Source organism: Haemaphysalis longicornis, unplaced genomic scaffold (assembly GCF_048455015.1).
Source record: "Haemaphysalis longicornis isolate Haplotype H1 unplaced genomic scaffold, Haemaphysalis longicornis Haplotype H1 scaffold_10, whole genome shotgun sequence".
NCBI lineage: Eukaryota > Metazoa > Arthropoda > Arachnida > Ixodida > Ixodidae > Haemaphysalis > Haemaphysalis longicornis.
In genome coordinates, this window is record NW_027526204.1 from 60,981,776 (window position 1) to 61,002,630 (window position 20,855).

The 20,855-nt window shown below is 43.3% G+C and overlaps 1 protein-coding gene across 3 annotated transcripts in view; it reads left to right on the top strand.

Moving 5' to 3' along the window:
• The window catches only part of LOC144158623 (uncharacterized), a 141,308-nt gene that overhangs the window by 47,922 nt on the left and 72,531 nt on the right, over positions 1-20,855 (top strand). For all 3 annotated transcript variants that reach the window (XM_077689640.1, XM_077689639.1, XM_077689641.1), the window contains exons 3-7: positions 621-755; positions 1,886-2,026; positions 9,767-9,901; positions 14,783-14,844; positions 16,729-16,842. In XM_077689640.1, coding sequence (XP_077545766.1) covers positions 621-755; positions 1,886-2,026; positions 9,767-9,901; positions 14,783-14,844; positions 16,729-16,842 — 587 coding nt within the window. The remainder of the gene's footprint in view (positions 1-620; positions 756-1,885; positions 2,027-9,766; positions 9,902-14,782; positions 14,845-16,728; positions 16,843-20,855) is intronic.

Sequence of the window (20,855 nt, forward strand, 5' to 3'; positions counted from 1 at the left end):
TATTCTGTAACAGCGCGCGGATGTTTGGTAACATTGCACAAGGCGCGGAGCTATGCATTTGCCTTGCGGAGGAGTACGTACGACACTGTTACGCTTGCTTCGCGCTGAAACCAGTTCCGCCAGCGCGTACAGCCTGTCGGCCACTTGTACGCGCGGTGCGCGCAGATACAGTACGCAGAAATCGGGTTTGCACGTACGTCGGCGCAACAAGCGTCTAGCAATGCATTCGCCGTACCCGGGACTTCGCCGATTTCACACACGCTTACGTCGATAATCGAGCTCGTCGTTTCTGCCCGCCGGAAAAGCTGTGCATCAAGGATCAGCTTTACGTTGGTGGAATGTTTGGCCTAGATACAGGCCAGACAAGGGGGATTTGCAAAGTCTGTCAATCATAGTAGTGGAGACAAAGATACGCAAAGGAAGGAGGATGATAATAATGGTGAGGGGACGCATTTCAAAATTGTACACTAATTCTTTCCTAATATATACAATATACACTATAACCTGTGCTCACGTGCTACAATTACTTTCGGCAATTTCCACGGAAGTTGCTGTGAACCTTTCTTTGCAAAATGTGCTGGCGTGTGTCCTTGTCTTGCTAAATTGTCGGCGGGCTGCAGGTTCTGCTGGTGTTTTCTACAACGCTGGCCGTTACCAAGGGACGGATGGCTCTGGGATACGAAGAAATGAATAAGTACCTCAGTTTATCCAGACTTCGGGAAGCTTCAGCAGACTTTGCTATGGCTGCTTCCCTGGTGAGCGATTTATTGCTTCAGGAAGGTTTATTTTCTGACCTGCCCAAACCTACACGTACTCAGAATGTAAATAAATAAGCTTGAAATTTGAAACGAATATCCTTTATCGTTAGTATGAGTAAAATACGTTAATAACGTATCGTAAAGTATACGCTAATAACGTATCGTTAGTATGAGTAAAAGGACTCTGAGCTATTCGACATATTTTTGAACGAGAGCGGTGGCAGCCCTGTTGAGCTTGTGAAAAATATAATAGTGTGAAGGTGGAATTCAGTCAGCAATCCAAGAAACTTTCAGCGTGATAGTACCCCAGATTGAAATATTGAGAGGTATACTGTTCGAAACGACTGTGACCAGGAAGAGTTTCTTACATTTTTATTAAACGTTTTGCTTCCGCACTCACATCGCTGCACATTTGTTTTTATTCTCCGTAACGCTGTTCAGAAACTTAGTACTGGTGCCGCACAATGTCAGAAGAAGGGTGTTTTGGGTTACCCCTGTAGTCTGGATTTGGTTTCAGTAATGTAAAATCTAGGCAAAATAAAACCCATGATTTATTTGGAACAATTGGATTTATTGAACCATCTAGCATTTGCTTACTGAAAGTAATCTGTGTAGCGGGGAGTCTTTTGCGAAATTCAGATGAACCCTATAAATACAAACAACACTTTGTAATAACATTACATTTTATGCAGTTGCGCGACAAACTCTTTGATCGTGTCAAAGCGCTGCTGTTGGACAAGACTCCAGGACTTCTGTTTACTTGTGTTTACTTGTTTTTACTTGTGTTTACTTTGTGTTTACTTTGTTTTACTTTATTTTGTGTTTACGTTGTGTTTACTTTGTGTTTACTTTGTGTTTACTTGTGTTTACTTGTGTTTGTGTGGACTTGTGTTTGCGTAACTCATTTAAATGTTCAAACTTGCATGTTTTTGTATAAGCAGGAACTCAATGTGGCACTGCAGAATAAAAATACCAGGCATTGCTCTTAAAAAGACAATCATCCGCAATAAGTTTGCTTTCGGATGTCTTCATCGTTCTTCACCAAATTGTTTATGTCTTCACCCAAAACAATTACGTGCTCGTGTACAGGCTCTGCGCGTACATGTCTGACCCTCCAAAAATGTCAGTTTATTCTAGGGTTTATAATGAGGCGTCGCCGGAAACTCGGCCTTCCGCCGTCGGGCTTCGCAACAACAGTTCTGGGCATGCTGTTTACAGCCTGTGTCCTGGACGTATTCCGGCAATTCACGGCACCTGTGATGCTGCAGGTGAGAAAAGACGGTTTGCAATACTTTACAACAGTTTCTGCTTCGTCACTCATGCAAAGCTTTATCTTTGGTTCACGCGGTTTTGAGTGACGTTTACCGTCGGCTGCAGTGCTACAGAAGTATTTAGGAGAAACAGTGCCTAGACGCCCGTGCATCGCACGTTTGTTGCAAACAAAAATGGTGCCACCGATGCTAACTACGGCGGGTTGTTAAGCATACTATACTCCTTGGGTAATCCACGAAAGAACTAGTTGTCGCGAACTTTAACAATAAGAAAGGCCTGGCGCCATAGGGAGAAGAAGTGAAGGCAGGGTTCGGTCCAGGGGGTGGGACCGCCTTGAGGAGTAGCTTTTTTTCCGTTTCTTGTATGCATAGAGTCTGATTGCGGATGCTAGAGCCTGGTAATCATAGGGGTAGTTATGCCAGGGGTGGTCTAACGAGGGCGGCGTCGGGGGTGACGCCAGAGGCTGTTGTCAGAAGAGCCTCCTGCACAGCCTTGTGAGCTGCTTAGTTTCGAGAGCTGGCTGGTTTGTGACCGGGGGTCCAGTAAGTTGGGACCTTGCAGCCTATTGTTTTAATGCAGGTGTGTGATGAATAATGTGGTTGACTGAAGGGTGAGTGGGCCTCGCATGGGAAAGTTTTAGAGAGTTTCATAGGGGTCAGGATGAGAAGTGTGGGCGGAATTGGAGGTGGTAATTACACATAAAGTAGTCGACAGCGTCCTGTACGCGATAAGTTGGGTGTCTGTTGAAGTAAGGTTGAAAATGGGGTGATGTTGGGCGTCTATGATCGGATAAACCATCTGGGTTGACTCGCGTACTGTGCAAGTTGGGGTTAACTGTGCTAGCGTGTGTGTACACGTAAAATAGCCGGGTTGCCTTATAACCGCTAGGCGCAGGCAGCAGGGTTGACGGAGCTTGGGCTTCGTGCGTGCGACGGGTTTTGTTGTGCCAGGTAGATGAAGTGGGTCGTTTCCAGTGGGCTAGGTGAGACTCGTAGATTGGGTAGGGGATATTTATTTATTTATTTACAGAGACTTTACAGGCTCCTGAGTAGGAGTATTGCGTGAGGGGGGGGGGGCTAGAATATTCATCAACAGAGGTAGGGATCTCGCGAAGAAGGTACATCCTTAAACAGTAGTTAATGGCATGTACACTTGAGGCCAGGAATATTGCAGGTAAGGCAGTCTATGTATACAGGAATGTAGAACAATATTATGACAATGCACATAGGTATCAAATAAAAGGACATAGCAACTTAGCAATAAAATGTACCTAGAACACAAAGTTGCTCAGTTCGCCTCTGAATACTACGGGATTACGGAGTTAACAATGGAATCTGGAAGTTCGTTCCAGAGTATTATCGCGCTAGGCAAGGCTGATGAATTGAAGGCGTTAGTGCGGATAGGAAGGCGTTGGTGGCTCAGGTAATTATGAAGACGACGTGATGTACGGGACGGCTTTGTTAAGGGTAGGTCGAAAGGGCGTTGACTGTAGTGTATTTTGTGTAGAAGGGCGAGAAGGGCTATCTTCCTACGTGTCTGCAGTGTAGGTAGAGAGAGAGAGAGAGAGCTTAATGTTCGTGACGCTAGAGTTTCGCTTATAGTCACCAGTGATGAAACGCGCCGCACGGTTCTGTACGCACTCGAGGGCACGGATAAGATATGCCTGGTGAGGGGACCAAATGGATGCCGCAAACTCAAGTTGGGGGTGAACGAATGATTTATATGCTATTAGACGAGTGGTGGCCAGGGTGCCGAGGAAATTTCGTTTAAGGTAACCTAAAGTGCATGAGGCCTTGGCGGTAGTTTTTTCTACATGAGTGGACCACGAGAGGTTAGGCGTGAAATGTATTCCGAGGTACTTGTAACTGAGTGCAGGGCATAAGGGTCTTTCGTTTAGGTTATAAGTGAAGGTAGAGTTAAATCGTTTGCGACTAAAGGTCATAATTTGCACTTATCAGTGTTAAAAGACATTTGCCAGGATAGGCACCTTTCCCTAATACTATCTAGATCCTGTTGAAGAGCAACGTGGTCACTTGGAGAACAAATTTTTCGATGAACTATACAATCGTGAGCAAATAAACGGATGGAGGAGGTAATGTTAGCGGGTAAGTCGTTTATATAAATAAGAAATAACAAGGGTCCTAAAACGCTACCCTGTGGTACCCCGGATGTAACGTCACATAACGGAGAATTGCTGTTGTCAACAGTTGTGAACTGTTTGCGAAATGACAAAAAATTTCTTATACATGAGATAGTTAATGAATCTAGATGCAAGGATGATAGTTTGGCGATTAGACAACAGTGAGGTACCCGATCAAATGCCTTAGAAAAATCAATAAATACTCAATCAGTTTGAAGATATTGTTCCATATTAGAAAATAAGTCGTTAGTAAATTCTAGTAATTGTGTTTCACAGGAAAAACCTTTCCTGAAGCCGTGTTGTTTCGGGAAATAAAGTTATCTGCCAAATGCTGCGCACTTTTGGAGGCAAGTATATGCTCTAGGAGTTTCGACGCGATACATGTTAGTGAGATGGGACGATAGTTCTCTACTTTGCTTTTGTCCCCAGATTTAAGTATCGGTACCACTTTTCCAATTTTCCAATCAAACGGAATTTCACCTGATGCGAGGGACTGTTTAAAGATATGGTACAGGATGGTGCTTGAAAAGGGAACGGTCTGCTGGAGAATTTTCGTGTTGAGGGCGTCAATTCCAGGCGAGGTGGACACTTAAAGATTTTTGATTAGTGACGTAATTCCTTCGATGGTGATATCTATGGGACTCATAAATCGATAGTCAACATCTGAAACCGATGGAGTACTGGAGTAGTCTTCTTTCGTGAACATCTCGGAAAAGAAGTCGTTGAAAACTCGGGGGCATGCTTCTTGCGTTATCGGGGTGCCAGTGTCATTGCGAAGGGAAATGTGATCAGATGTGCTAGGAGGTGATATTGTTCTCCAGAATTTTTTAGGGTTGTGCGTCATTAAAGATTGTAGGTCATGTAACAAATACTTTTGCTTTGCTTTACGAACAGCACTGCAGTAAGCTTTTTCTGAGGCTCTGTGGTAATTGGTTGCAGTGGCTGTTTTTGAACCTTTGGCGATTTTAAACAGACGCTTTTTCCTATTTCGAAGAGAGCGAAGTTTTTTGTTAAACCATGACTTTGAAGAACTAACGCGGAAAGATATACGTGGGATATGAGTGTCAATTAGTTCCAATAACTTTGTCTTATACAACGACCAGTTATCATTTACTGAACGATTTGAAAAATTATCAAGAAAAGAAGTGCAGAATTCTTCCAAGCCACGGTTTATGGAATCATAGTCAGCTCTTTTGTAATCAAAAATTTGTTTGGGGATGGTGACACGTGCGGTAAAAGACGTAGTAATCGCGAACTCAAGAAGTTTGTGGTCGCTAAATCCGTCAGTGCAATAAATCTGGTTCACCGTATCGGGCGCTGAAGCAAATACCAGGTCTAATGTATTTGAGCCTCTTGTTGGCTCGTTCACTAATTGCTCTAGGGATAAATCTAGTGTAAGTTCTATGAATTTACTTGTTTCGCTAGTTCTGGAAGTTAGGTTAGGCCAGTCAATATCCAGGAAATTGAAGTCGCCGACCAAGAGAATATTGGCCTTTGGAAATTTAGCGGTAATTTCAATGAGGTTATTGTGGAAATCGGAAGTAAAAGTCTCAGGACTATCAGGTGGTCTATAACAGACACCAAAAATATTTTGTGAAGATTTCGACGTAATACAAATCCACAGTAACTCTAGGGGAGTTGTTACATCTACAAGAAAAGAAGTAATATGCTTTTTTACAGCGAACAGGACACCTCCGCCCCTTCTGGTAGTCCTATCTTTCCGGTAAATAGCAAAATTGCAGCAGTCTGGCAGTACTTCGTTGTTAGTAATATCAGGGTAGAGCCAGGTTTCAGTTAAGGCTAAAACGTCGCAGTTTGTGTTATCGAGATATGAGCACAGTTCTGTACGTTTTTGAAGAATACTGCGCATGTTAGAATAAGATACGGAAAGTTGGTGCTGCTTGGTTCTGTTGTACGGAGGTTCCGAAGGCTTTTTTAACCCGCATGATGCCCTCAGCTGTCGTGGCTATTTAGAAGATTGCGTTACGCTGTCACTTGTGGCATCATACTCATAAATGTTATCTCCGATTAGTAGTTTGTTGCCGCGAAGTTTGTATGAAGCGTCTTGCCCTTTAGCGAATTCCATGAGCTTTTTCCTTGATAGCCGCGTTGCAAAACAAAAATCTTCGCGCACTGCAAAGTCTGTTCTCTTGAGTTTAAGTCCGTTTGCCAAGACAGCCTGCTTATCTTTGTGAAAAGCGAATTTAGCAATTATGGGTCTGCAGTTCTCGGGGTTGTAACGACCAAGCCGATGAGCCCGTTCAATTTGGGATGGCTGAAGTGTTATTTCGAGGTGTTGCGAACAGAAATTTATTATTTTGGCTTCAGATTGAGGCCATGTTTCGGAAGATGCGTCACCTATGCCGAACAAGAGTAAATTATCACGTCGAAGCCTGTTCTCGGCGTCGTCGCAACGTGTAACTATGGCTTTCAGTTGGTCTGATATGCTTTTCGGGAGGGATTCAGGAGAGGCAGGCCCCGAGGGTGAGCCACTGCCATGCAATGCAATGCCACTGCCATGCAATGCAATTCTTTGAGATAGTTGTTTTATTTCTGTATCAACTGATGCCTGCCACTGTGTAACGGACGTTTGCCACTGTTTAACTGCGCGAAGTTCATTTCGAATATCGTCTTGGCCAGACTCAATTCTTTGAACTGTTGCCAAAACCTTAGCTAACCTATCATTGTTATCAAGGTGGGGAGGGTCCTTATGAGTACTGGTATTCGCGACAGGGATGTTATCCGGACCGGGATTTGATTCCACGTCGCCAGATAAAAGCAACAACAAGCTACTTATGCATTGGGTGATTCGTTTTTTACATCGTTCAAGCACACAAAGAGAGTGTCTGGGGCACGGCACCACTAAAAGACAGCGATTTTACGATTTAACGCAGAAGCTGTTATTCAAATAACTAACCTGCAACAATACGAAGGGTGAGCGATCCATTCTTGCAGTGATGTCGTGCCCCCCATTCATTCATGAACTCGTTGATCCCAATCTGTGAGAAGTAAGCCCTGCTGAGTTGTCTTTTAAAGTTGTATCGACCTGTTTGGTTCCGAAGGATGTGGTCGATTGTGGAGAGGGATGCTGCTTGCTTTTAGGTGTAAGGGTTAGCTACTTCACAGCATTTGTGGTTTTTCTAATCGGCATTGCTTTGCCGCTCTGCTGTGTGTGTTTCATTCGCGGAATGAACTTCACATAGGACTAATACCTCCAACGCATGCAAAGTGCTTCATTCATTCCTGAAAACAAAATTAAATCACCCGCCACCCGCTTCCTTCCCATATCACGCCACCACTAATCTCTTCTCTACTAAATGAATTTATTTCTAACCGATCGCACTTCCACCTTCGGCCCCAGTCCCAACGGATCTTTCTCCTTTCGCAACTGACCCCGCGGTATGCACCCAAGGTTCAGTCATGTCCACTCCTCTTTAACAACACTGTGATCCAACTTCTGCCAACATGCCTTTTATGCAGACGATCTCACAATGTAGGCCAGCAGATGCTTAATTGTTGAACAACAAGACGCCGTTCAAAAAGTCGCCAACACAATCGGCAGCTATCTCGGTTTCCGTGGCGTCATTTGATCCCCCGAAACATCCATCCTTCCAGTACTACTAAAATACCGCAAGACCGTACGCGACAACGTTACCCATACACATGTTACCTGCGTTCTTGGACTTACGATGAAATAGGACGGCGGAGGCATTTTCGCTATCTATTAATTACAAGGCACACACACACACACTTAAAAATCACACCCTTCATTAGACGCATTTCTGACCTTCGACAAGAGCTGGAAGAAAGCGGCCTTATACGTAGTAAGGCCTACGTACGTACGCCTTATTAGATAGTCACATCACGTACGGAACCCCATATTTAGCTCTAAAAAAAGGTAAATTTGTAAAGTGGACATCAGTATTCGTAAAGCGTATAAATTAACACTAGGGCTCAACCCGACAACTTAAACTGTCACATTTTGTCAAATGGGGATCCATAAAACCTGGGAGGAACTCTGCTAGACCCATCATGTTAATAAGACAGAACGGTCCAACCTTGCATCTACTGGGAGGCAATCTAACCCGTCGCATTATCTACGGATTTCCTGATTTGTAAAACCTTCGCCGACATGTACCACGCCAATTTCTGATTTTTATCTCTGTCACCCCAATACCTTGGAATATGCACCCGGTTCACAACCAAAGCCGCCGACAAAACTGCACCCGAGTGCTTCTCAAGAAGCTTCAGGTAAAACCTGCAGAATTTCGGTATGTTGACGCAGCTAAATACCCGCTCCAAATTAGCCTTCGCAGGTACAACCGTAAAGCACCAAGGAAAAGAACGAAACTCTGCAACTGTCACCACCAAAGATTCTACAGCCGCTAAAGAAGTCACTGTAGCCCTCACTGCTACCACTGCACAAGACTATCATCATTGTCAGCCACTCTCAAGCTGCTTGTCGGCATTACTCCACCGGCTTCATTGCTCTTTTAGCCCTCCGCGTCCTACAATTCCAGCCTAACCCCGCTCACCTCTACATTCCCTACTCCCCTGGACAGGAGCGTCTGGAAGGGAAGGAGGCACTCACGCCGTTGCCCGCGCGCATATCTACCGGCCGTTCCCCTCGAGCACTTCACCGTCAACGCCCGAATAGTACCCTTCTCTGCCTTAAACATTAAGATGTCCTCCATCCCACCCGCCTAGAACGCCACACTCCTACTTCGACCCGCGACAAGTTGACTAAGGCAGAAGCCACCGCCCACCGCCACTTTCAAACAACGGTATACCCAAAGGGAACCCTCCCCCACACTATCCGCTCCACCTCCTGCTCCACCACCTGCAAATTCCGAGCCGAACCTTCAAACCTTGTTACATTACTTGGGAGTGCCCCCACACTCCTTCCTTATCCCAATCCTCTTCGCCCGTCATGAGCACTGCGTTCAGTGGGAAGCACGCTAGTGTTCCCGTACCCCAGGGATAAACTTAAGCTTCTCAAAAGGCCCGCTCAGGCAGCTACCACCCAAGGACTTGTGGTCCAAGAGCAGCTGCCATCGCTGTGTGGCCAAATTAACTAACCGTTGGTTTTAGAACGTTTACTGGTCCTCTTTTAGTTTTAAACACGATCAAACTGGGGCGCAGCGAACTTCACTCTGAGAAATCCTCCTTGTTGGCAAGTGCCAGACTTATTCGTGGTATAATCGTCGGCGTCATCATAATCATAATCATCATAATCCACAAGAGCAACAGCGATACAACATCACTGCAACTGTCACGATCATTACAGTAGGTCAGCCTCTTCTCCCACGCACATTTTGTAATTTTACGCTTAACCAAGTCGTAATTTGGGAGCCGCGCATTCAATAATTCTACTTTCTGCATTAGGTGTTCGCCATTTAGATTGGCTGAAAAAAGCTATTTCTCACTGACCCTGCTTTAATGCTGAGCCAGCTTTCCCACACAGGTAGAAATAAATCACGAAACATCCGCAGATAATGATAACGCAATGCATGATACCGTTTGCGTCCAGTAACTCTGGTTTTCATGTTATAGTCGAGGATGACCGAAATAAAAAAATGAAAACTCTTATTCGCAGGAGCTGCTACTGTCGACAGTTCAGACGGAGCAAAAAACGATCATTGTCAGCTGCCTTATGGTGGCCACAGCGGCGGGAATTTTTATAGGAGCTGAGATACAGGATCTCATCATCAAAGCACCAATAAAGAAAGAGGTAAGTGCATCATCATCACCATCATCATCACCAGCCTATCTAAGCCCACTGCAGGGCAAAGGCCTCTCCCATTATTTTCCAATTATCCCAGTCCTGTGCTAACTGTGACCAATTTATCCTCGCGAACTTCTTGATCTCATCTGCCCATCTAACTTTCTGCCGCCCCCTGCAACGCTTGCCTTCTTTATAGGGATTCACTCTGTTACCCTTAGTGACCAACGGTTATCTTGCCTTCGCATTACATGCCCTGCCCACGTCCATTTCTTCTTCTTAATTTCTACTAATATGTCCTTAACACGCGTTTGTTCCCTGACCCACTCCGCTCTCTTCTTGTCCCTTTATGTTACACCTATCATCTTCCTCTCCATTGCCCGCTGAGTCATTCTCAATTTAAGTTTAACCCTCTTAGTGAGCCTTCAAGTTTCTGCCCCCTTGGTGAGCACCGGTAAGATGCAGCTGTCATACTCTTTCTTCTTCAGGGACAATGGTGCATTGGAAAGTGCAACAAGCAAGATGGCGTAGTCTTAAAACAAATAGTTGGGATATTAGAGGAAACACTTAAAGCAGTGCCACCTTTCCAGCCTTTTTGTGGTGAGGGTTCCATGACATCAGAGCATCTTGTTTTTAAGATTTGCAGTCGGCTACAAAGCCCATTGCCAAGGCACGTGATTGGGCGATTATAGGGGTGCTTCTAGATTTGTTTTATTTTATCACTTCAATACTAACCTGCAGTTAACACTGTGATAGCTACGTTTTAGTGCGGGCCGCTGTTGCGTCCCTCCGTACGTGGCGTAACTCGAAGTTTGAAAACTTTTCAATGTTTCTTAGTTTTCTTGGTCAAAAAACATATCGTGGCTGGAATTGAGCTGAATGGTTTACAAGGCTACCATTCCAAAGCGAACAAATTTATATTTTGTCCTCAGGGCATTTGAAGTTTTGTATTCTAGCGGCGCACATTGAGACGACGCCCACTCTGCCCGGTGTACCTTTTCTTACGGGACAGAGGAATGCGGTACTCCGCAATGGATTTCCAAGTCACATATTTGTTTCTGTTTTTTACACTACGTCCACGGCTGGAAGAAACAGCTGTGCTTGGATAATGTCCTCTTCCATGTAACAACGAGGCCATGTGTCACTGCGCCGGGAACACGCCAAGGTGACACCTGTCTGCTCACTGCGTGCTATATGGCCGCGTTCCGCAGCATGACAGCACGTCTGTTTCCGTCATGGCAAAGACACGCACAGCACGAAGAACGCAGGGGTCTCCTACGCATATAACCAGACATGTTGGTCATAGAGGGGCGTGCATATTTAGACGGCTCTTTCTAACTATTAGCAGAGCACTAACGCGACTACGGTGAGCTATATTGAAACAAATTTACATCCGATCTCTTTCCGCTTCTGCTTTTACGCACAAATTCTGGAAACGGGAGTGTGTCTCCTTCATTTACGTCCTGCGTGGACTACCGGTACATTTATCCCAAAAGCTTGCGTTTATAATGCTATCTTCCGCATTCCCTTACTGCGCGCAACCTTTACCGAATGGCTAGGGAGCTGGGTACTCTCCATCGCCCAAACTCTGCGACAGCTGACTGAGCGATTGTAGTTGGGCCTTATCTCCACCTCGAAGCGCTTTCGCATATTGTTCCCGCCGTGCTTCCTGCTATTGATGTAACGTTTCAGACGGCTTCGATTTGTAAGGGGTATCAGAACCGCGCTATTTGGTTTTTAATTTTGTGGTGTTATGTTGGTGTCCATAAGAGTACAGAGAGCAAGCGCCAGTCTGTATGCCCTCGCTTCCAAATAAAAATTTCGTTCATGATCAGTACCGATTTTGTTCCGTCCCGGCTAAGCCCGCCCCCCTTGGGCCTTTACATTAGGATCGTGTTCTAACTGGCAATGTTTCCGGTCTATAATTATTTTTGGCGGATGTTGTGGCTAGAAAAACATGACGGAATGAATATAATATTAGAACATAGTACAATTTAAACGTTTCTTTTTTTTTCTTTAGACTATGTGTTCAGGAACAGTAAAAAAAGCTCCACTAGACCAGTTTAACTGGCCCATCGGCCCCGCTAACCGGTGGAAGCTACTTGTAACTCATACAATGCTTGGCGCATGTAGTAAAAAGAGAGTTTATGAAAAGTGTTTCTTGTCCCCAGTGTTTACTGTACACCTCAAATGCTCGCCTCCACAGTGTACAAGTACAGATCGCATGCGCTGCTGGCACGCAAGGGTTTGAGTTCACGCAAGCCCATGCATGGCTACACATAGGCTAACTTCATCTTCCTAATTTCGCTTTTTGTGCATTTCGGGCACCTACCACGCTCTCTTGCAAATTTGGAACATACAGTAGCCATTACGCCGGCATGTCCGATGACCCGGTGTCAATTCCCTCTGTGTCCTTCGTTTACGGTCACACTCGGATAGTACGAGGAACTTACCATTCGCGCGCTAAGAAAAAAGTGCAAGTTTGTGCGGTTCGAGTGTACGTGCTACTTCCTTAAATGGTACAAACGTTCACAGCGCATGCTCTGAAATAAGGAACGTTAGGGCCTTGTAACAAAATTGCTTTGTTCGATATGCTTCATAGCCCTCACTGGAATGCATTCACAGCAACTTATCTTCGCCTGATTCTGAGTTTTGCTTATAAAGATGTCATTTAATGTCCAGACAACGAAGGATTGCAGTACTTTCATTATTAGCTCTTATAATTGTGTCCTGTCTATCAATGCATTTCAAAACCATCCATGTTCTAACGAAGAAGACCAGCAGCATAGCGTCTGCTTTTCGTGTCCTCGACTGAAGGCACCATTCATCAATGATACTATATTTCTAGCATGCAACAATGTTTTCATCCCCCGAAGCTCGCGGAGATGAAATGTTTCATATCACGTACTCTCTAGCAGGTCAGCGTATATTGACGAGCTTTTAGTGTCTCTTCAAAATTAACTCATATACCTCAATAAAGCAATCTACTCTGAAATAGACTTGAAACTTCAGCTGGAACGAAAAGAACACAGGACGTAAGAAGAAAACACGGACACAATGCCGCACTGTGTCTGTGTTTTCTTCTTACGTCCTGTGCTTTTTTTTGTTTTTACGTCCTGTGTTTTTTCGTTCAAGCCGAAGCTTCAAGTCGATATTAACCAACGCCCAATCCCAAGCAATTCTACATTTTCGAAATGGTTGATTTATGATCAGTATACTACCGCAATAATTAAGAGTTCGGCGTTCGTACAATGGCAAACAGTTTTTACAAGAGGCCTAATCCTGTGAATAAATTGTACGCCCCCAGACTTCTGTGGCGCATCAGTAATAACTACCGAGGATAATTTCGACGAGTACCGCGTTACTTCCCACATACTTTTTGGCTAAAAATCCAGATGCCCATTCCTATTGTAGCATAAAAAAGGCGTTGTGATGAAGGTGCAGCAATACTGGAAAAATTTCGGAATTTTCGTCAACATGATCCTCGAAACAAAAATTAAGGCTTAGCTGTGCTTTTGTGGGCGTATTTACTCTGAGGCAATAAGTTCTATTACAAGCTAACTCGTAGACGATCGGGTGAAATTATTTAACGATTCAGAAGTAAGTGCGCTTACACTTAGTGTGATAGCGAATGCTGGGTTAGGCTAGAACTGTGAAGTGACTTGTTTGAGCCGCACAGGTGGCGACAATTTTTTTCACTCATGAAAATTTTAGCCCCACTACATAGAGTTCCGCTGACATCACGACAGCACCTGTTGACGTACTAGATGTTTAAAAAAGCGACAAGCAGGGTATAGCCCCACCTAGTCCATGGCAACTTTCCTAAAAATAGACGTCGAATGCAAGAATCATGAAAATGATTAATAACACGCCGACAAGAAAGGGAAAAAACACGCGGCTATTTCGAACTAGGATTGGCCAAATTTCTTTCGGCCCATCCTCGGAATGACGGCGTGCTACAAGCGCGTATTAAGGCCTACGGCCAAACACAGCTTCTCTTATTTGACACCTGAGTAGACTCCAAATCTATCGTGCCTTGGTTTGTGTTTTGGAAATAGTGTTCGAGTTGAGGGAGCGTCTTAGGATTTCCGGTTAAATTTGTCCCTTCCCTCGCGCTTCATGGTAGACAGAAAACTCGTTTATATAACACTGAATCTGTACTGCAATAACAGGGAGAAGTTATGGCCGGTTAGAAAGTTTTATGAAAGCGCACGCAAGCTTCGGTACAAAGGTAAGATACTGCTATGAAATTTTATTTTGGCGATAGAAGTTACAAAAGTTTTACTAACGCGCCCAAGAGGTCTGCAACATAGATAAGCTAGTGATATGAAATTTTATTTTTGCAGTAGAAGTTACAAAAGTTTTACACACACGCACAGTAAGGTTTAAAACGTGGGTGAGCTACTGCTATGAAACTTTATTTTTGCAGTGGAAGAGTCAAAAGTGTCACACGTCTGCACACTAGATTTTGGAACATCAGGGAGCAACTGCTACGAAATTTCATTTTCGCAGTAGATGTTACAAAAGGTTTACACACGCGCGCTCAATATATAAAACATAGGTGAGTTACTCTTGTGAAATTTTATTTTTGTAGCAGAAGCTACAATCTAGAAAACCGAGATTTTAAGCTACCGCAATCAGTACGCGACAATGCCTGCACAAATGAGCGTTTCCGTCAAAACGGTTAGATATCATATGATATAATCATAGGCAAGTTATTTGGTCCGCATTGTTTTGGCCCGGCGCAAAAAGCACATGGACTAGATGCAGGAAGTGGTTGTGTGGGATAATCCGTATTGAAGAATATCAGCTTCAAATGCGGCTTACGTTGAAAAATTGCGTTAAATGTGTACTTCTTTGAACGAGGACGTTATGTTTTACCTTTTACAGGAATTATTGGATGAAGACACGATGTCTATATTTGGTCGCTCTACGTGTGTGTCTATATTCCCGTAAGTGCAACGATTTCCTCTGCCTCCGGACTATATCCTTCACCACAGCTACCATCGTAGAAAGTGCTTTCTGATTGTCAATGTTTGAGCCCAACGGTCAATCAGGTCAATAATTGTCAATATGGTCAATAAGCTCAAAGGTCAATAATTGGGACCAACGAGGCGTAGGTACTGGCGTAAAGGACGATACAACAGACTACAAAAAAATGTAAGGGTACAGTCATAAAAATTAAATGACCGCGTGTCCCCAAACTTTAGGGGGGTGGATGTTTTTCTAATTGAATAGAAAATTCACCGTCCAAAATGAATTGTGCAGGAGAAGAATTTTGGTCTTGGATGGCTTGCAGAAAGAAACTGTACTGATAGATGCTTGTGTTTGGAAAGAAGCTACGAATAAATGTAGATCACTGAAGCGATTTTTTCTCTTTGTAAGAGGTTTGATGTATTCCGGTAGCTTTATTTTAACTTTTCCTTACCGGGAACTATACACAAATGCATTGCGACTAATTTTGATGCGTGTATCTAAGCTGTGGATGTCATTTGATGGCATTGAATGAGAAGGCCATTGTGCCCTTTTATACTTCACAAATACAGATATCACAGCTTTAAGATTGTCTTGTTCGAGATGCATTTTAATATTTTTTCGAACGTGGATTCCACATAGTTGCTCATACTATAATGTACATTATACAAATGTGTTGTACGATAAAAGACACTATACGCTAAATTATTATCTGGCTTCGCCTGCTGTTCAGACGTTTGACACCTTATTATGCGCAGAACTGTAATAAAAATACCAGGATTGCGCCAACTCAGCAAAGTAACGTCACTCTCAACAGTAGATACACCCGCGCAGCAGCTTGATAGAGCATCTGAAGCCAACGGGCTTTTTATGTCGATAATTTTCCAGAAACAACTATATGTCAGAAATATAACTTTAGAAATATAGAACACTTACACTGATACCGCACGAACAAAACAAATGTATGTATAAATATTGATAGCGGGATTATTCAGCTCTTAATTAACGTTCACGAAATAGACAAGCATTTGTATTACATTTCTGACCAAATCAAAACGTGCGCTAACTTAATATTTCTCCACATTTAGGTCAACAAGGATGCTAGAAATCAAAAATGCAATTTTAGTTATTTATTACTATTTTAATGTTTGCAGTACACCTCATTGTTGACAAGGTCCTGGCGTGCATTCCGTGCGTTGTTTAGAGTAACAATAAATAAACAGCTTCTTAGAAAGGTTTTTGTCAGTACAATTGTAGGAATGTTTGTTGTAGCGGTGCAGAAAAGTCAATGCAAAGGAATTAAAAGGGGTTTTTATAAAGTTAACAAACTCATAAATTTTATGTATTGCCCCAACTTATGCTTTTAGAACGAGCATGTGCTTCTAAGATAACTGGTTTAGGTGGTAAACATGGCAACACTTGCCTCAAAACCCGTATTTCGTAGTGAAAACAAAAATAGTGCTAATTTCCCCATTCAGCTTGATTCAAGAAATTATTTAGGTCTATCGAAGTTTGACAGTTGACAGTTTTGATGGACAGTTTTAAAATTAGCAGAACTGCCTCACAAATGATGCTTTTCATTTCTGGCTTTAACAAGAAAACTCTAAATAAAAATATAATCTTTCGTGGTAGATATACTTTATTATTGTACCTATTAAAATAGCTTTGCTAGAGAAACACCACAATAGAATAAAATTAGCATATAGCTAAGTTTCTTGACATCCACAGCTTACAGAAAAAGACATGCTGGATGTAGCTCTAATGTTTTTGCAAGCGCGTGTCAGACAGGTTATAAGAACAGTGTTGCATGAGTACATATTTGTTGACGGTTTTTTTAAGTTGAAGTCATCGATGTGATGCAGGCTCCTCAAAGCGATCGTGCGGAGAAAACCGACAACAAACGCCATACCCCCGCTTCGAAGAGGAGTGCGTTGCAGAGCTCTTACCCAGGCGTTCACAGCTGAGCTGGAACACAAGTAGGTCAAATATGTTTCCTTTTAACGTTTATTAAAATAAAAAAAATGCATCGCACGCTCATAGGGTAAGAAAAAGCTATGGTGCCGGGCCGGCGTCGGTTGGAAAAAGCAGGAGACAAATAGTGCGTCGCTATAGAAAACTCGGACGAATATTTAGACTGCTCTTGCTAATTTGGCTGGATGTGGTGGATGAGGGAGATTATTTTATGAATTTGGTCTTGAGCTAGCGGGAAGAGTATCAAGAAGAATCTGTCGTTCTGTTTGAAATCGAGGGAATGTGCAGAGATTATGTTCAGTAGTGTCGGGAATTCCACAGGTGATGCAGATGCCTTGATTCGAAGAATAAGAAACAAAATTTACCACCCCTTCCAAACGAAAGTTCAGAGAAGCGTAAAGCTTTATCACACCAAAACTGCATCAAAAGTGCATAATATCGCTCGGCAAATTTTGAAATCCTCGCATTGAAAACGAATAACTCATGAGAATAACCCATGAGAATAACCCATGAGGGCATTTTTCGCGCCCCCAAGTCTGCATGGATACGGATATGTGGTGATGAGATGAAAGTTTACCATTGTACTCCTTCATGATCGACGTGTGTGTTGTCGTATCTAGAAACGTTCGTTTTTGGCTATTTCCACGTGACCGTTTTGACAGAATGGAAGCCCTGTTTTACGCACGTGCCGTGTGTCTGGAGATCTTATCAGAGTTTTTAGAAGAACCAAGCAGTCGATGGGGAAATGTATTAGTTTTTTGGCAGGGTACCATCAATCTCATTAGAAAGATTTCGCTTTAAAACCTGTCCTTCAGCAAGGGTACTTATGACTGTGCAGATTGATTCATTTTAACCTATTGTATGGTGCGCGCTGTGACATGCACTTTGTGGCATCGACCTGCAGAAGAAGCTTAGCAACCCTTAAATAAACTCTCTTTAGAACGATCACGGAAAACCTAAGCCATACTCCTTTTGCGTTCAGTTTTCGGAAATTCGAACACTAACTGAAGTAAACAAATGTTAAGAAGTCTCATCAGGAAAAAGAACGAAAGATAAAGACGCCAATAAAATACCAGCTCATGCTTCAAAAAATGCGAAGTGTAAAAACCTGGGATCTGACGTATCCCGCCAGAACACATTTATTTGAGCTTTGCAAAACTTGAAGTTGTATGGCCCTTGCAATTTTTGTAGTAACGGTAAGAAGAGCCAACTTTCTAATACAATCGAACATCGTTCATTCGATTTCGAAGGGGCCCGGAAATTTCCTAGAATTAAAGTTCGAATTAAGGAAAGTAATTTAAATACACAAAACGTTGCCTGGACCGCAACGTCAGTTCGAATAAGCCAGAAGTGCGAATTTGGCGAGTTTGAATTAATAAGGTTCGACTGTAGTTTCCAGCAAAAAGGGGAAGACAGAGAGCGCAAGAGAAGTCCTTGAAAGGGGAAGCCAAGCTATTTCTATGCCTGAATTTCCTGTAATGGATGTCGGTGGAGAACATGTGCTGAGATTTTGCTGGCATGTTTCTGTTCTCTGGTCCACCGCCAATTCGTAGGTTTAGCTCATAAGATACGTTGTCGTTTGTTACAAAATTCTTCGCCATGCCACCCTCTGGTTGTTTAGTGTAATCGGTGTTTTTATTTTTTTATTCGAGACTTGCCACCACGACAAATGTTGACGCTGCTAAACTGAACAAAAGGTTACAAAGTGAAAGTTATGTCAAAACAAAAACTGAAGGACACTTAGGAATGCCTATGTGTCGGAATGCTAAAACATTTAATTTTGCTTCAGCCTAGGCCATTATCTACATTTTATGGTACTTGTGCTGTGATTATCTTAATTTCTGTGGTGGCAGCATCGCCACAGAAAATGTCTGGAATATCCGGAATATTTCGGTCGTAAGCGCTGCGGTGGCGCCGGCTAGTGGCTTTACCTGCAGGGAACGCCTGCATTTTGCTCGCCGTGCGGAATTTTTGTGTTTGCTTCCATGTCTTTTTCAGGCGTCCTTTCGGCCGAAACAACGCCTAAAAGCTGCCGCTGGCTGAGGTACATGCTTCATAACCCATCGCAAGCAGATGGCAGAGTCGCACAGAAATGCGTCCGGTGCTATGATTGTGCCCTGTAGTTGACATCGTCATTATTATCTTCCGATTGCGTTGTTTTTTGTCTGTGTTACTATGAATCAGGGGCTTGGAGAACATTTCGTATTGGCACTGCATGTAAAAGCTCGTTAATTCGAATCGCAAGGGGACGCCACCTCAGTTGCAATAATGAAACTCCGAATTAACAAAATTGAGGAATAAAAGTAGTGCGATGCGACTGGGGAGCAGTAGGGTGTGTCAGCAATAGAATACGCCAAGAAGTCCGCGAAGGAAGCCTGGTTTTGTCCTTGTAGGCGAAAGCCAGAACTTTCTACTATGACGAGCGAATGTAGCCGAATTCCTCCTTTTTGAGAACTTTAAATGTGAAAAAAAAAACAGACGGGCGGCATTCCATCCGGTGATTACTTCTGAGCAATGGACAACCTGAAGCTTCGTCCGTCCACTCCTCGTGGTCACTGGCGGCGGAAAAGTCTATCCTTCTACCCTCAGAAATGATACCACCGGCGAGCACGCCCCACACTCTGAGCGCTTGTCCACGTCGGCGCTGTTCTCGAAGAACCGCTTCGAAAACGTTCGCCGTGGGCGTTTTAGGTATCTTTTACCTGGTTTCACGTCTTTGTCCGTTTTTATCTCATTTCCTTGCGCGATGCTGCCCCGTGTGTAGGCAGCGGGCCAGTGGGTCTGTTTCTCTGGCCGTTGGCCAGGCCCGAAACTGCCGGCGTGGTGGTGTGTAGTTTATTTATTTATTATTTATCTATTCATACTGTTAGCCCGTGAGCGCCGATACAGGGTGGAAAAAATAAACAACACTAGGATAGGCAGCTGCTAAATAAATTAAGTAACACTTAAAGTGAATGCTAGAAAACACATACATTGGAGAAGAAAAAGCACACATCGACATGTGTAAACACATAACTCTTCATGCGCCAAACACTGTTCGACAATAGTCATAATGTTGTCAAATGTCGTGCCGCCCACTACGTGGAGACACAGAACTGCCAACGTGTGAGACAAAGATTAAAAAAAATTTCAAGGTACTCATCAATACTCACACGTTTAGAAATGTACATTTCCAATATCCGCAACCACAAACCTTACATAATTTTCAGGGTTCACAGACAGTTTTAAAAACAACTCGAGGCTCTCAGTTACGTAAGAAGAAAAGTACAGTGGAATTCTGTCCGTTCTGAGTAGCAGACGACTGGAAGATGGAGAACTGTAAAACTGTTAGTTTCGATTAAAAAATGGTTTAACAATGATTTTTCGAATTGGTTTAGGGTTCCTTCATTTAAGATTTCTTGTGGCAAAAGGTTCCATTCTTCTATTTTTTAGGAAGGAAAGAGTATTTGAAAGCGTTTATACGTGTGATTATCCGCATAAATTGACATTGATGACTACTTTTCAGTATTCGCGAGGAGCGGGGCTTCTGAGTTGAAAATAAAGTACTTATGGTGCAATAAATAAAGAAACTTTAGTTGTGCCACTCTTCGTCACTGGGAAAGAGGAGGGAGTTGGAGCTTATGCAGAATTTATGTAACAGACTCCGATGATCGATAGTTGGACATTATAAACCTTGCTCCTCTTCTTTGGATACTTTCTAGCTGATCAACTTAGTATTTTTGGGACGGGTCCCGTGCTATGCTGCCGTACTCTAACACGGGCTATACAAGCGACGTATATGCTGTTAATTTGGCTTTCATGGAAGCTAGTTTAGGATTCCTGCTTAAGAACCATAGTTTTCTTTCTGCGGAAGAGCATACATTACTTATGAGCAACTTCCATTTGAAATCTATGGCTATTGTGACGTTTAGATATTTGAAGTGGGTAACTCGCGTTAATCATTTTTCATTGGGCTCATAATAACGAAATGGCATTCTAAGTTTTATTTGTTGTTATTGCGAAAACTGTTTTATCGATG